General features: G+C 42.6%; 1 protein-coding gene across 1 annotated transcript; it reads left to right on the forward strand.

Moving 5' to 3' along the window:
- Nucleotides 1-889: 889 nt before the first annotated feature.
- fntb (farnesyltransferase, CAAX box, beta) lies at nt 890-16,144 on the forward strand. Its single transcript, XM_034527683.1, has 12 exons — nt 890-1,119; nt 2,874-2,938; nt 6,010-6,082; nt 6,664-6,755; nt 8,357-8,503; nt 9,110-9,193; nt 10,200-10,286; nt 10,409-10,538; nt 12,711-12,843; nt 13,528-13,639; nt 13,835-13,949; nt 15,669-16,144. The coding sequence occupies exons 1-12, from the start codon at nt 1,021-1,023 to the stop codon at nt 15,810-15,812; spliced, it is 1,281 nt and encodes a 426-aa protein (XP_034383574.1). The 5' UTR covers nt 890-1,020; the 3' UTR covers nt 15,813-16,144.
- The last annotated feature ends 217 nt before the right edge of the window (nt 16,145-16,361 follow it).

The following is a 16,361-nucleotide window of genomic DNA, read 5'->3' on the forward strand; positions in this document are numbered from 1 at the left end:
GAAGAGATTTTGAAATTAAATGTATGTTGTTATGAAACTGTTACTAAGAACAGTTAGTCATGCAGAAGATGTTGGCAGACGATATTATGCCTTTTGCAGCATGTCTTAAATTACTCTCTTTTTTTTGTGATGTCATTGTGAAACTATTGTTTCTGACATGTACACGTTATTTATGACTCTAACATGCTACATATGTGTGTGTGTTCTGGTTTGTATGTTTCCTCCCCCTTCAAATTACAACCCAATAGCCTATCATCATACTTTACGATATAATCCCTGGGCACTAGGACCTTGGGGAGGCTGCTGCGCTGACTCTCACTCTGCCAAGTAACGTCTCTCAACGACAGACCATTCCATACCATTGAATGGTATATTTGACACAGAACTAGTTCATCTTTATCTCAGTGATAGTGTCCAAATTAGCATAAAATATCACTATGACCCTGAAATTCTGTCTCTTGTGTTATCATATACTGAATGCAAGCAAAACCACAGAGCTAAATCACACTCTTTCTGATTGAACCAATAAAATGTATCCAAGAGTGCCGCTCCCCTTTCTTTGAATCCTACAAACGCCCCTGATTAAACATATTGTTTGTTTGCTAACTCTAAAATTAGCGCAATAGACTTTTTAAAGTTTTCTTTTTAAAGGCAAAGTGACACCACTTCCGGTATTGCTTTGTTGCTGCATAACGGTACAAATAAAGCAGTGGGTTTGCTTCTTTCGACGCCGATGAAACAACACCAATTAAATACAACGTGTACACAGGTATTAACTTACTCGTTAGCCCAATATTTACAATAAAACACTTTTACAAGAGGCAGTGAGCGTCAGTCAGTTTCCTTGAATGAGAGAGGTTTGATCCCTTGGAGACGCCGTAGCGGGTGTGCGCGCAGTTTCCGCCCCCTCCGGACCGAGCAGGAAGTGAGTTGAGTCTCAAAACTGAACTATCAAAACTACAAACTAACGGCACGGTCGCACTACCCGCAACCCTGCAGCTAACGGGTCCCACGATCATCATGGACGGTTTCCCGACGCCTTTGCGGTGCTTCAACGAGCTCCACCCCGCGGAGAAGTTCCTGGATGACGGGGTGAAGACGGTCACTTCGGTGGAGCAGGTGAGCGGAGGCGCAGATTAGCGGCGTTAGGTAACGTGGCTCCCGGTAATACCGCTGCAGCTCTCCCGGTCAGGACGGAGGCGCCTCTGGGGAAAAAGTGGCACCGAATTTAGACTCGCACACACTTAGTTCCTATCGTGTGAATCTGCCCATCGATTACAAGAGCGATCGATACTTGTTTGCGTCCATCGGTTAGCTCGTCGGCAAACTAGTAACTTTTAGTTAGCTAGCATAGTGATGTTACCGTAAAGGGATTAGGGCTTAATTAAATTAGCTGTTGGTTTAGCCCGAGACGCCGCCCATGTACGTTAACGAGATTTAAGAGGAAAAGCTCCAGATCAATTAGATCCGTTAGGGTCTGGACTTAGTGTGTGTTCAATCCGGTCCCCCTAATTAATGAAGAGACCCCAGAAAGAACAGCGACCCCCTTTTAGCCATATGCCTCTAAGAGTTGTCAAATTAAGTGCCTGGCTGGTAAATTTTATATATATATATATATATATATATATATATATATATATATATAATCGGCATATTATATTACTTGTATTCTTTTTTGCTATTTATATTTCCTTAATGTACGTTTAACTTCTAATCGATTTGCATCACCCTCTTGGCTGCATATCGGTGAACCAGTATGTGGATCGCACTTGAGCAGTGAGTCATGCACCTGCCAGTGGAGCTCATTACATCTTTGTTGTTGTTGTTTTTGGTATCGGGCCTGCTACAACTTACTCTGCAGTTCCATTTTTTTCCATCAATGTCAGCTACTCACTTTTCCTCTGGGAGGCTCTGGGTCAATACATCGAAGGTCGGCTCTCCAAACTCAAATGAAACCAGGATTCTGGACTTGCCGCAGCCCACAAAGTTTGCAAACTTGTTCTGCCCTCCTAAATGAACCATGGTGCACATCTACACATTTTAGCATCAGCTTAATTGTCGTTCAGGAGAAGCGAAGGACCCTCTAAAAATCCTCCCTCCACAGCCAGTCCTAACTATATTTGGTGAATTGTACACACCATTCTCGTTATTCATAATTATTTCGTTAGGCTTAGAAGTCAACATAAAGACTGTCTCTTTTACAAAAATCTAATTTAATCTACCGTGCCCACTTTGCTACCTCTAATGAGCGTGTTACACTTGAAACTCCTCAAGACTCCTGTTCCATTTAAACATCAGAGATCTGCTACCAAACATTGACTATAGCCATGTTTTGTTAAATGAAACGTCTCCAAATGTCCTCGTTTTGACTGAAACGTGGCTTTCCCCTAAGATCCCAACACTGTCCACAAAACCATCTTTTTGCTCAGAGCTATTGACATCGGGGCTCTTAACCTGGGCACGCTCTCTGATGGGCCTAATACTTAATGTTTGTGGAAGACAATTAAATACATTTTCACAATTCTTAATATTATTGCTGACAGACATGCCCCGTATAAAAAAACAACAACATATAAATACAAACCGATACAGTCCTTGGTTCTCCCCACAACTCTCCAATGCCATCCACAACAATGGAGACACAGCCTGGCCCAAGGCTAGAGCCAGTGGCACCTCCTCAGGGCTGGTTAACCTCCAGGCGACATAGAAACATCTGCAGCAGCATGACAAGGAAGGCTAAATCAAATGATTATCGGTCAGCTCAGAGTTTTGGCTCTCCATTTTGTTGTTGGTATACTTTAGGTCACAATGACCTTCGTAATGCCCGTTAACACTCTCCTCTTTCTTCTCTGCCCTTTTTTTTTTTTCTCTAGAAAAAAGTGGAACACAGCATTGAAGAAGTCATCAGTGATTACAAGCAACTACACAGCTTACCGCAGTAAGTATCCAGAGAGAACGATAACAAAAGGCAGCCCATAATGGTTGAGTCAAGAGAGTTTTGTTTTGAGTTTTTCTCAGATTATTTATTGGCCTTTTACACACAGCATTTTCATCATGTTTCTTACTGTAATACAATATTGGGGTTAAAAGATGCACAAGCTGCATGATCATAGTGAATCATCTCCGTTCCATTGTTCATGAGTGGATGTGAGGATGGTCGACACTGCTTCGTGCTTACCCATACTCGCCCGACATCTGACAAGAAAATCTCTTCCAGCAACTATTACTCCTAGAAAAACTCTGCCCTCCAGATGTTGTTGTTATTGTTGTTGTTACTCCCCTGACTTTTGTTAAAATACAACAAAATGTTGACACAAATCTGATTTTAATGTTTGCATTCTGAAAAATAATAGAACTGGCAAAAAAAAACCCATTTTGTTAACTTAACTATTGAGCATAAATTAAACATATTGCGTTGTTTAAAAGGTAGTCTGAGGATACATCCGCTACGTCCGTTTTTAAAAAATCATCATGAGTTTGACAATGCAAAATCAAAGAAGTACTCTTCAAAGATAAGTGGATCTGCATTATTATTATGCATACAAAGAATTTAGGTAGCTTTGCGTTTAGACTGTGACATTAGCACAATTAAATCATATAACAGCCCTCGTGCGGTGTATAAAAAAAGAGTGCAATTTCAAACCCACGGAAACAACTTGGTCATATGTGTGGCTGTTCTAGTGATGATCACATATTGTTAATCATATTGTTGAATAGATAATAAATAATACTGCCATTAGGAGAGACATTGGTGTTCTGGCTCTCAAACACCTGCTGTTGGCCCGTAGAGATGGCTGCAGGGAGACGCGTGATGGCCGTTCCTCTAACGGGTGTGTGGATCAGCCTACATACTTGGCTCCAGCTGTCATCAGGCCCCTCTTAATGGGGTGACTCATCTCATTTCTATGACAACTGCTTGGACCTTAATGTCACTGCTGTAGCAGCCAATGAGGGAAATGTTCCACAAGAAAATGGACGGTATTCATCGGTGCCTTTTTGTTTTTTTCTTTCATTTAGTCGTGCTCGTCTGTTTGACCCGAACTCTGAGTTCAACACAACATCTATTGGATATAAGTTATAGTGAGATATTGGTTGTTTTCTGGCCTGGTTGCTGCCATCATTTAAGCAGTTCAATCGGAAATGTACTGATTTATTATATATTGTTATGGAGTTGATCCACCCACATCTGCCTGACCAAATATTGACTTAAATATTGCACAAGCACTGGTGCAAAACAGGTTAGCCGTTGCTCACTGAATTCAAGTAGTTTTAAAACAAAGCACTGTGTAATTGTATTTGGTAATATGACAGTGGTATTAAGTAGGCAGAAGGTGAAGAATAACAGTCTTGTATGGGACAGTTATATCTTTTGAAGTCCTTCAGATAGGGCAATCACAATTAATTTTACCCGTCCACTTCAACACATGGACAGTTCTGGCTCTGCCTTTCCTCATGCTAAGAAGGCACGTACTCTGAAGTTTACTATTGATGGTAATGAAATAATATGTTTTACCGTCTACATACAGGGAAGCCAGGAATGTATACATGGTTTTATATTATAGACTTCTTTTTACACTGCCACAAATAATTTCAGTGGATAAAATCTCTCCTTTTTTGTTTGTTTTTACATTTAAAGTTTTACTTTAACTTTTTAATTCAACCCCAAATCAGCCTCCGTCACAGATACTGACTCTTATCAGAATCAGACTTTTAAAACACACTGAGGTTAATGTGTGTGATGGTAGAATGGAAATGTCTCACATGAGGACACAACCTTGCTTTTGCTATGTCCCTCTGTATTATTCCCAAAAGTTACAACATTGGCAGTTGCAAAATCAGTGAAATATGCCACCAAAACCAGGGGAATTTATGGCTTAAAATGAGTTGAAGCCTCGTCTGACGAGCATAGCATAATGTTTTAAAAATAATAATTGTGGAATAGGCTGTGACAGCAGGTGACACAGAACAAATTGCAATAGACTATTTCACAATTTCTCTTTTTTTATTGCAGCTGCAATATTTTCCCGTTCTTGTCGAACCATTTTAGAGAAAAAAAAAAAGCATACTGTTTTTACATTGAGACATTATTCCGTCACCATTATTACATCATCAGTTTTGAGACGAGACAAAAAAGACCCACCTGAAAGGTTTTACATTAACGGTAAACATGTTATTGCAATATCGGTCAGAACCATTTATTACATTACTCTTATAAGTAAAACATGTTTTATATTTTTAGGCGCCATCACATCTTTAGAAAATGTACATTTATTTATGACATAATTGGTTGCTATGATACTGTACAATGCGGTGCTGTTTATATCGCGTACTTATGCAACACGCCACAGCCTTCGTAGCCCAAGCTGGTTGGGCTACACAAACAATATACAAACCAATGTTCCAGTGATATAATATTCTGCATTATAGTATCTTTACAGTATCTTTACTTTATTTGACAGGCTAACCTTCTATAAACAATTATTTTGATACCTGAAAGTAGTTTGTATGGATTTTATGATTTGTTTTCTTGATTGTTCTTAACTTTCCTGCTAATAAATAACTAATAATAAAGTAAAAAGCTGTGTACCTCCAAAAGATATCAGTAAATAAATAAAATAATAAATGCCGCCACCACTGCCTCATGCGCTGATATGGTTGCATGAATCTGTATCTCCAATTTTGTGGAATAGTTTTTTTTTGTTTCCATCTGTGCGTTTTTGTTTTCAAAAATATTTAACACATTTTATTTATTTTTTTACGCCTTTTCATGTGAAGTGGGAAGCGAGCGGAGAGATTACCTGCTGGGAAACTGACCTGAAAACCATCTTTTCATTTTGTGTTATGACTCGAGGCTCCACTTGAAAATGCAAATGGAAAAAACAAGTGTGACCTAGAATATATACTTTATGAATATAAGTGAGTGAACTGAGCTTCTTGTTTTGAACTGTTGACTTTTTAAGCTGCTCGTCTTGTTCTAATTGCTCCTTCTGTCCTGTGTTTGGTCTTCAGGCCAACGTTGTTGCGGGAACAACACTACCAATATCTCAAGAAGGGCTTACGTCACTTATCAGATGCTTATGAGGTACGGTATCACACGTGTTGTAACACCTTTCATGGCCATTAAAGTGTATGATGAACCCAAAACACACACACACACGCACACACACACACACACTACGACGGCGTCCACTCAGAGGCTGCTTTGGCTCCTGTGTGTCAGTGACAGACGGACAGTCACACTCGCTGCCTCTGGATGATCGGCTCTTTCTGCTGGACGTAGAAACGGGACGACTGCATTCACCCGTTTGTGCTCCCGGGAAGGTCGCCTCTCTTATTTTTTTCTTTTTTTTGGTTCTTTTTGTTTGTGCGTGCTGACTGAGTGAGAACGGTCACTTCAGTGTGTGTGTCGCAGTATTAACATGTCCAATTAAACTTTGCAGCAATGGAAATTACAATCGGAGTCATTATATTATGAAGTGAAAACGGCTCAAAAGACGATGAACACTGAAAATAAGTGGCGTGGTATCTTTCTGTCGTTTTTTCCTCCCGATGGCGAGGCCTCCGCTGCTCTGTTTACTGTCGTCTCCGACTGACTGATCTCACTATCTTGTTGACTGCTGTGACCGTCTGATCGTGTGCTGCTGTCTGTCCTTGTCCACGTAGTGTCTGGATGCGAGCAGACCGTGGCTTTCCTTCTGGATTCTTCACAGTCTGGAGTTACTAGAGGAGCCTGTTCCTGCTGCTGTCGCCTCAGAGTGAGACACACACACACACACACACACACACACACACACACTCGCTCGCTCTGCAACTAGATTTCTACCGAGGGGCTCTGCCAAAGACGTTGTATTATTTATTACCGTGGCACAGTTTCTCATAATTACTAGAGTAGAGCAAATGTTGCTGCAATGCAAATTGCTGATAATTAACTGCAGCAGCTCCACATAAACTGTCTAATTGCAATGATAACTGTAGGTTTGTGTGGTACAGTATACGTGGGCTTATAAGACGCACTCTTTCCACCAATCCACGGGAAGTTAAAGTGCCAGTTATTGAAAGCATGGCTCCATGGTGTTAAAAAACGTGTATTATTTTACTTGATGTTAAACGTACGGCTGTTCTACAGCTAGCTTTGTTATTAATTGGAGGCTTTTTACTGTGCATAAACACTCACGGGCCCCGGTTTTAAAGCACCAATAACCAGCGCAGTGATAAATCAGCATATGCAAATATAGATCATAACTTCTTACATCTGATATTGTAAAGAAAGAGTTTCGTCTTCATTCTAAGGCTCAATCTAACAAATGCAGTATGTCTTTTTACCATCATGTCATCAGAAGAAATCATAATAGATTATCATATAATGAGCAGTAGTTAATTTTTTCCAGCACAACATTTATTAGTCAGGGTTGTTTTGTTAAGTAATTTCTTTCCTTTTGTGGTTTCCATGAATAACTGTAACAATTCATCTTGATTTTCACCTATAATCCAACACCCACATAAATCAATAGTGGTGTTGATGTAAGAAATAATTCATGTATTTTTTTCCCCCAATCATGGTTATTTTTGACAAGTGTGATGACGCTATCGGGCAGAGGGAGCAGGTGTAGTATTTTTTTTGGGACAAGTCCATGCAGCTGTAGCTTCAAACACCGTCTTTCTTTTATTGCCACCAAAATGCCATTTGATTAAATTACTGCCAGTCGAAAGTAACACTCAGCAAACCCCGTAGCGATGCCAGGCTGCCAACACACACTCATTATTACAGGGAGGCGTGCCAACACAGCCGCTGGCCAGCCACACACACACACACACACACACACACACACACACACACACACACACACACACACACACACACACACACAGAGAGCAACCTAGAACAGATTTCTTTCTGTTCCATGAATTGGTCACTGTTCTCAGGTCAGTATTGACACCAGGTTGTCAAGGTTAGAGAGAGAGAGAGATATATGGTTGAGAAGGTCTGTGCTCGGTGCCACGTCACCTTGAGGGAACCGAGCCGGTGTCGCTCGACAGCCTGAGATGCAGAACTGTAGTTTCCGTGGATTGAAACCGCCACGTGTGACAAAAGTGAGGTAATTGGACACATCCGCACCGAAATCGGTCCTCCACCTCCGATGGAAACTCGGGCTCCGTGTTGAAAACGCAAATGCTCCGATGTTGCCATAGATCTCCGTCGGTTCCGGTTACATAATCGGTGCAGACGCAGTAATCAAAGAAGCACGTGGCCATCCTCTGAAAGTATTATTGGCCCAGGGACATTCAACTGTCCACGATGGCGTCTGTCTGTCTGTGTGAACGCAAACGACTCACGGCGTGATGTTCTTCTCACCAGCGTGTGTCAGTTTCTGTCTCGCTGTCAGAGCGCAACAGGCGGTTTCGCCGGAGGACCCGGACAGCACGCCCACCTCGCACCCACCTACGCTGCCGTCAACGCCCTCTGCATCGTGGGCACGGAGGAGGCCTATAATATTATAGACAGGTACAGTGTCTCTGCTCGCCGCGGTTAAAATAGACTCGGTGGTCAATAGTTATGGGATGGCTTCGTTAGGGGCATGGATGCTTCTTATAATATTTTATATAAACCCCTTTAGTCTATCAAAAGCTGAACTCAACTCATATTTGAAAGAGGACATGAATCGTTCCTCTGATGTGCACGATTCACTGACATCATTTTCCATGATCAAATAGTAACACTTCTGATGATGTTTAAGATACTCGGCTCACAGAAAATCACTTCACATGGCATCGCCGTGTTTTTATACTGAAGGAAAGGGAGAGATTGTATTTAAATCATAATTAATAACCAAATGATATTCACATTCCAAAGTTTTTAATCAGTGGCTGTATAATGATTGCCTTCTAAACACCGTTCAGTTTAATTGAATTGTTCTGACGTACTCACTCTTAGTGCTGTTATTACAGATCTCGCTGATGTTCTTTATCCAATAGTTTGTGTTTACATGGCTCATATATTCATATGTGTAACTGACGTGTGAAGCTATTTCTGTGTGTTACGTACAATGTTCCACATGCATTTCCTTCCCATTTCCCTCCACCCCTCTCCTCCTGTGCTGACCCTCTGCAGGGAGAAGCTGTTAGATTTCCTACTGTCAGTGAAGCAGCCAGATGGCTCGTTTGTGATGCACATTGGAGGAGAGGTGGATGTCAGGTGAGAGCCCAGAAGATAACGCTACCTCCTCCACCCTCTGTTCTCTCGTTTGTTTGTTTTTTTGTTTACGCACCACACGGGAAGTTCCATAAATCACCAAAGTCACCGTCACAATTTAGAGCACGTTTGGTATCCACGATGGTATTCATTGTGGAGTTTTTGTTGTGTGACGGGGAGCACCTTTAGGGTTTTCCATGAAAAAAGTAGGACTTTGTGTCTCCTTTTTTTTTTTTTATCTCTCTTTCCTTTGTGCTTTTTTTTCCTGTCCCCCTTTGTTGTTGGTTGAAAGGAGGAGAAATACCCACGTCTCCTCGTGCGTGCGTGCGTTTGCTTTGAGGTATCGTCCTCGGTTTTCGACGAAGAAGTTCAAAAGTCAAAGTTACCGTTTTATCTCTGAGGAAGCAAACCAATGAATGTTCTGCTGTCATTACGTATTTAAACTCTTTTCCTTAGTGACGGGGTTGCTTATCTGTCGCTGTGTGATTTTATAAATCACTCATAAGTGATCAAGAACTATGAATAAACAAGTTTTATTTGATTTTAAAAGAGATTTATTGGCCTTAGAAGCAGCATGATTTGCTTAAACCCACTTAACATAATTTTCATGACTATCGACAAAGGCCCCGAGGAGACAGAACCAACAATGACTTTGTCGTACTCAGTCTGACACTAAAGTGACCGGTGTCTTTTATTTTGAAACGACTCCACGGCTGTATTTGTAATCTCTGGAGAGGATGAAAAACACTGGTGGTCATGCACGCAGGGATAAGCCGTCAGCCTTTGGCTGCACAGATGAGAGAAACTGGTCCCTTCAAGGAATTTCTCAATAATAAAAAATATTTAAATAATTCATTCTTAAAGCCTTACAGTCTCTTGACAGCAGAGGGAAACGAAAAAGCCAAGATGACTTTACAGTATGACACACAAGAAATGATGTTTGTATTTGGCTTCCTTCTCAACCACATTTCTCTCTTGATCCATATCTGTGTTTCCCCCTTTTTTCTAGGAGTGCATATTGTGCAGCTTCCGTCGCGTCGCTCACAAACATCCTCGTTCCTAAACTGTTTGAGGACACGCCCAACTGGATCCTCAGGTACCGCCCGCCACAGCGGCCTATCGGCGAGCTATTAAAGCCCCATTTGTGTACCTCCATTCCTCCATAAACCGGGGAGTGTTTCATCTGGTGCGTTTTTTTTCCGTTTCCTCTGCCTCCAGTTGCCAGAACTGGGAAGGCGGTCTGGGTGGCGTGCCGGGTTTGGAGGCCCACGGCGGCTACACTTTCTGTGGCACAGCGGCACTCGTCATCCTGGGCAAAGAGCATGTGCTGGACCTCAAAGCGCTGCTGGTGAGAAGCTCCCCTCTTCAGTTTTTCCACAATCACGGGCACGTTTTTCTTGCTTATTTAACACAAACTAATACGTATTGAAATAAGATCAAACCTGAGGGCCCACGTGGCTCGAGTCCCAAAGAAGACGCTGTCAATATAAGTCACAGCAGAGCCTTTGTGCTGAAGCAATATCCCTTTCATACGCCCAAGCAGGCGACACACAGATGTGATTTAAAGAATAAAATGTTACATTGACGGATGTTTTCATTAAATAAAAGGACTGGCCATTTGTCGACACGCTATAGCTGTCGGCATTATCTTTTTTCATTTCTGTTTATTTTGCCTGCCAGGCTCCGGGTATATTGTAGGTCAAAGTTTCCATCGGTTTGGTTTCAGTAGCTCGGGATGTCGCCATTGGGATACTGGGCTGATCCCTTTAGGGAAATTCTCTTGTCATGTGCTGCAGCCCTGGAGCTTTGGTTCGGGCCGACCAGATGCTTAATGACACAGAGCTAAAGGGCTTCTGGAAATAAAGAGGTTTTTTTTTATTTTTTATTTTTATTTGTTATCTCTTGTTGAAAGAATAATAAAAACAGCTTGTGTTGGTTGCTTTTCATCATGGTTCAGGAACACTCTGTAGGATTTTAGGGGGATTTATAGACGGTAATGGATAACAAAGCTCATGACTGTCTTCTTCGTTGTATAATTGCCTGAAACTAAGAATCGTTGTGTTTTCGTTGTGTCAAAATAAGCCGTTTATATCTCCATGCACCACATTCGCCGTGATCACCATCGTTCTCTGGCGCGCTCCGACAGGGAGGGGGAGAGCAGAGGGCCATTCTGTTGGTTGCAATCTGCAATCTCACCACTAGATGTCACTAAATGCTCCACACGTGATCTTTTTTTTTTTAAACTTTTAACTTTAAAGGCTGTGAAATGCTACCCCAGCAGCCCTCAGTATTTACAGAATATTTTGATGTTAAAGGCATTTTCATTCGACTGGTCTGAACCAGTTACCTGTCTGCTAGGAGGCTAGTAACCCCTCCCCTCTTCTTTCAGCAACCCCACAGCGGTGTGGCGTTGTATCCACTCAACACACAGCCAAAGTCACCGGTAGGCAGAGCACGCCCTCTGACGTATCCTGTGTCACTGGAGGGAACAGCCATTTTGTTTCCTTTTTAAAATAATGCAGTATTTGAGTGGGTGTGAACAGAAACAAAACGGGTTTGATGAAGTCCTTCATTCAGGGAATCGGAGTGAGTCACACTGCGTGAAACGGCTCCAGTTTCCTCTCTGAGCAAAATAAATTCATGTTTTCAACCCGAAGATGATGAAAATGCAAATGGCCCACTTTATTAAACAATGCCCGGCGCTTCATTTGAAGATGAGGCGTTTCACACCGGCATTGCAGGGAACAATATTGCATCTTGCCCGTCGGGTGGGGAGAGAAAAAAGGGAAGCGGCATAATTTCCACAGCGCCGCCTGGCCAATGAATGATCGGCCTGTTTATTCTAATCAAATAAGACGACACTAAACTCAGCAGCAGCACGCGTGAAGCATTTATGGTGCAGATCACTGCTCGGAGATCAAATGCCTTTCCACACGCTCGAACATTCGGATGTTTACATGCTGCAGCTGAATAACGAGTGGAACGGTATTCATTCTTATATGTTTCTCCCTGTGGAAAACGTGTGAAGGCCGGGGTGGACTTAAACATTGAATATGATGGGTAATTCTAAAGTGTGTCCTTTTTTTGTTTTACATGTTAATTGTGAGAAGGAGTACCCCCGGCTCCGGCTCCGCTGCAGAGTTTTCCTCCTTTTTTTTTTTAGTCAATGAATTCCTGAACTGACGTTAATAAGCTGAACATCGTTCTCCCTCTTCATCTGACAGACTAGACGCCAGCTGGTAATGAAGCCAGTACTCCAGAGTTACTCCATCCAAGCCGAGCTAGACCGGATGTGCACCAATTAGTGGTTTCCATGTCAACAATATTGCAAATTCCCATCCATTTTGATAATACGGAGAAGTCTCCACTTCCTCTCTGCCTCTGGTCCTGTGTGATTTCCCCCCCCCCCCCCCGTGGGGATTCAGCAGTGGTCACCGTGGTTACACTTAAAGTGCCGTCAGGAGCCGAGTTGAACATCCCAGATGGTTTAAAGCGTGTGTTTGTCGCGTGTCCTCCTCAGCGGTGGGTGGTCAGCAGACAGATGCGGTTCGAAGGAGGCTTCCAGGGCCGCTGTAACAAACTGGTGGACGGCTGCTACTCTTTCTGGCAGGCTGGACTGCTGCCTCTCCTCCACAGAGCCTTATTCAAAGAAGGTACTGTATACCTGGCCTCTAGAAAAATGATAGCTATTAACATAGCCGTAGTATTTTTGACCAGTATTTGTATTACTTAATCTCAACTCTTGCTTATTTAAAGAATGAAACTAAGTGTGTCATGACGAAACAAACGAGTCATTACTCAATACCTATTGCGTTTTTCCCCACCAACATTTTCAGCCTTTTTCTTCCTAGCTGCCACAAAATCCAGGACCAAAATGTGATTTTGCTCACATAAAACCAAGAATAATTCCTCGCGGGTATTAAGTGTAATTAATAAAGTTTTCAGACCTGCACTGGTACACTCGGAGGCAACAAGGATGAAACTGTTAAGGGGATTAAGAGTGCTTTTCTCTCTGCCGACTTGGGTTTACTCTTGCTACACTGCACGGATGTTGTTGAGGTAAATACGGGCACTGGTTTTACCAGTGTCTCCACCTAAAAAAAATACGTTGTTTACCGGAGTATCACGTGGATCTTAAAGACCCTGATCATCACTATTTACTGTAAACAAGGTCTGCACGGCTCAGACACTGCATCACACTGTCCAAAGTAAAGAGGAAAATGGGGGCAGAATTGTAAATAAGCTGCTGATGCTAACGTTTTCAGGGCATCGCAGTAACTCTAAAAAATAGTTTGAGTCTAAAAGTGTTGAGTTTTGGCTCAATCGCGTTTGTGCAGGAGAGTCGGAGCTGAGTCGGCAGCGGTGGATGTTCGAGCAGCAGGCCTTGCAGGAGTACATCCTCCTGTGCTGCCAGAACCCAACAGGGGGCCTTCTGGATAAGCCCGGCAAGTCAGTACCGCACCATCTGGACACACACACACACACACACACACACACACACACACACACACACACACACACACACACACACACACACACACACACACACAGTCACATTGAGGCTGCTCAACAGTCGAATGTGATTCACATGTTGTGGTTTTTACTCGCGCACATCCTTTACACTGTCCTGCTTTGTGTGTCCAGGTCCAGAGATTTCTACCACACGTGTTACTGCCTGAGCGGCCTCTCCATAGCACAGCACTTTGGAAACATGGACCTCCACCACGAGATGATCCTCGGCAGGGAGGAGAACCGATTGGTGAGAGGGCGGCGAGGGAGGATTGGTTCAGAAACGGAGCGTTTAATCGTCGGGAATGGATTTCTTGTAATGGAAGCAGATTAGACCTCGGTACCTGCTGAAGATCTCGGCGGTGTGATAATATCAACAAAAATAAAAGCTCTGCTGTCTTTGAAGTAATGTAGAAACGTACTTACTCAGTCTACTTTTAGTTTTTTGGCCCAGTGGTTTCCAACTGTTACCTCTGACATCAGATGAGCCTTCAGAAAGGCCAGAGCCAGTGTCTGTAGAACATAGCCTTTTCTAAGATCAGGACAAACCTAACGATTCTTGGTTTTGGCTGATTTATACAGCGATTTAAAACCAGTTCTGAATATTATGATCAATATCTGCACGTAAACCCCCGAAAATGTTACACCCTGTCCCTTTTTTTTTTTTTTTTTAAAGTTACTATTTATGTGCAAATGGATTGTGTTGCTATACTTTGGTGGTAGTGGAATTGTTGGGCTGAGTTTGTTCTTCCACCCATCACTCCGTCACTCCATCACTCCATCTCTCCGTCACTCTATCTCTCCGTCACTCCAGCTCTACTCGTTTGCAAACTAGTTTTCTTCAAGGGCGTTTAATAAAGTAGTTGTTGAGCATTGTGGCAGAGCTTCTTCTCTCGTCTCGCTGAGAGGGGACATGCCAGCGTCTTGAATCTCCTGGGGGAGAGGGCCCCTTGTTGGGAACCTCTGGTTGATCACACTCTGCTGCAGGAGCTGTGAGAGCAGCTTCACGGCTCAGCAGTCGGCTTGGGAAGAATTATCAAAACGTAGATATGGTGACCCAAAATGCATCAGTATTATTATTATTTATTATTATTATTATTATTTATTATTATTAGTCAAGCTCCTCGTAGTGTTGAAGATTTAATGGCTGCAACAACAGTCAAATCTGCAAGTCCTTAACATTTAAAATAAAGTATTCCGAATTGAATTAACTGAACGCCTTTTTAAAATGTTAAATATTTTCTCACCATGGAGTACAATATATATTTCATTTTATTTGCAGTATGCAGAGGGCTTTCAAATTGAGTCAAGAGAGCGCGACACTATTCCTCCTTATGCACCTTTTTGAATGATTTGTACGCCTTCCAGCTTCAGTATGTTCGTTCTCTTCCTGAACATTTTGGTGCAGATGTGAAAGGCGACGCGCCGACGGCGGTGTTGATGATAAGATGGTGTGTGGTTTTACTGTAAGACGTCAGTGGCACCGGTTTTATTTTCATGCTTCCTGTTGTATTCCTGGTAAAGTCTGCCCCCGAGACGTGCATGTATTGTCTCTTCAGGTCTAAATGATAGTCGGGGAGGAAAGACTCATTACTTGACTAAACGGAATGGTCAACAAAAGGCATTAATTGTCTGTTCTTGTGGACACATGGGCCCAATGTCGCGTCCCCGACCAATAAATCTAATACAGTGCAGCTGTTGGAAAAAAAACCTGTAATTGAGTCTTCTTTTGGCAGACTCGTTTCATTCTGAAGTCAATAAAGTCTCAATGGATAGTGGACAGTTTACACTGCACTGTAATTAAGACATCATGTATAAGTAATACTGAAACTGTAATTACACCCAAACCAGATTAGATAAAGCTGCTGGAAAATTAGGTCACCTTTTTGAGCCATAAAAAGATCCAAGAATAGGAGCAAAATGGGGAAAAAAAGGATAAGTTTGATTTCCCTCTTGTTCCGTCTGACAGGCTCCAACTCATCCCATTTACAACATTTGTCCGGAGAAGGTGGCGAAGGCCCTGCAGCACTTCCACCGGCTGCCTGTCCCCGATGACGACGACAGAGTGTCGGACCCCGCCGGTGCCTCCAGATCAAGTGACCATCAATCCTAGGCGTTCATCGGCGGGGACGTCACTGCGTGTGAAGCAGCCGCCTGTGGGGAACGGACTGAAACCAGCAAACAGCTGTGATGTAGACGAGCCCCAACGACCCCGTGTCGGTCGACGTGAGGGCCGGAGTTTAGAAGGAGTTTGCCTGAATAAAAGGTCAACGTGTGTGTGTGTGTGTGTGTGTGTGTGTGTGTGTGTGTGTGTGTGTGTGTGTGTGTGTGTGTGTGGCCTAGCATTCAGCTGGATTTTTGCTTGCAATGCCTAATGTTTTCATTCCCTGAAATAAAAGTGAAACTTTAATTTTGACCTGTTAATAAAAAAAGACTTTGTAGAAATCTTTTCGTAACTGTTATAAGATTTAACTTCAGTCGACTTCTGAAAAGAACTTCAAGTAAACATCACTCAAAATAAGAGATTCAGTACATCTCGACGAGATTTTATTTTCCATAATTTCCTAATAAAACAATTTCCTGAACTGAATTGTGGGAATATTTGGGCATTTTTGCTTGGAAGAATGGTGAAACTATTAAAATGTCTGTCAATCAACTTCTC

The sequence above is a fragment of the Cyclopterus lumpus genome, chromosome 24 (genome assembly GCF_009769545.1).
Source record: "Cyclopterus lumpus isolate fCycLum1 chromosome 24, fCycLum1.pri, whole genome shotgun sequence".
NCBI lineage: Eukaryota > Metazoa > Chordata > Actinopteri > Perciformes > Cyclopteridae > Cyclopterus > Cyclopterus lumpus.

Excerpts from the sequence above, each read along its gene's own strand:
- fntb (XM_034527683.1), top strand. The coding sequence starts at position 1,021 with ATGGACGGTTTCCCGACGCCTTTGCGGTGCTTCAACGAGCTCCACCCC. Across the intron at positions 8,504-9,109 it reads GCCTATAATATTATAGACAG|GGAGAAGCTGTTAGATTTCC; the intron begins GTACAGTGTCTC and ends GACCCTCTGCAG. Across the intron at positions 10,539-12,710 it reads TGGACCTCAAAGCGCTGCTG|CGGTGGGTGGTCAGCAGACA; the intron begins GTGAGAAGCTCC and ends TGTCCTCCTCAG.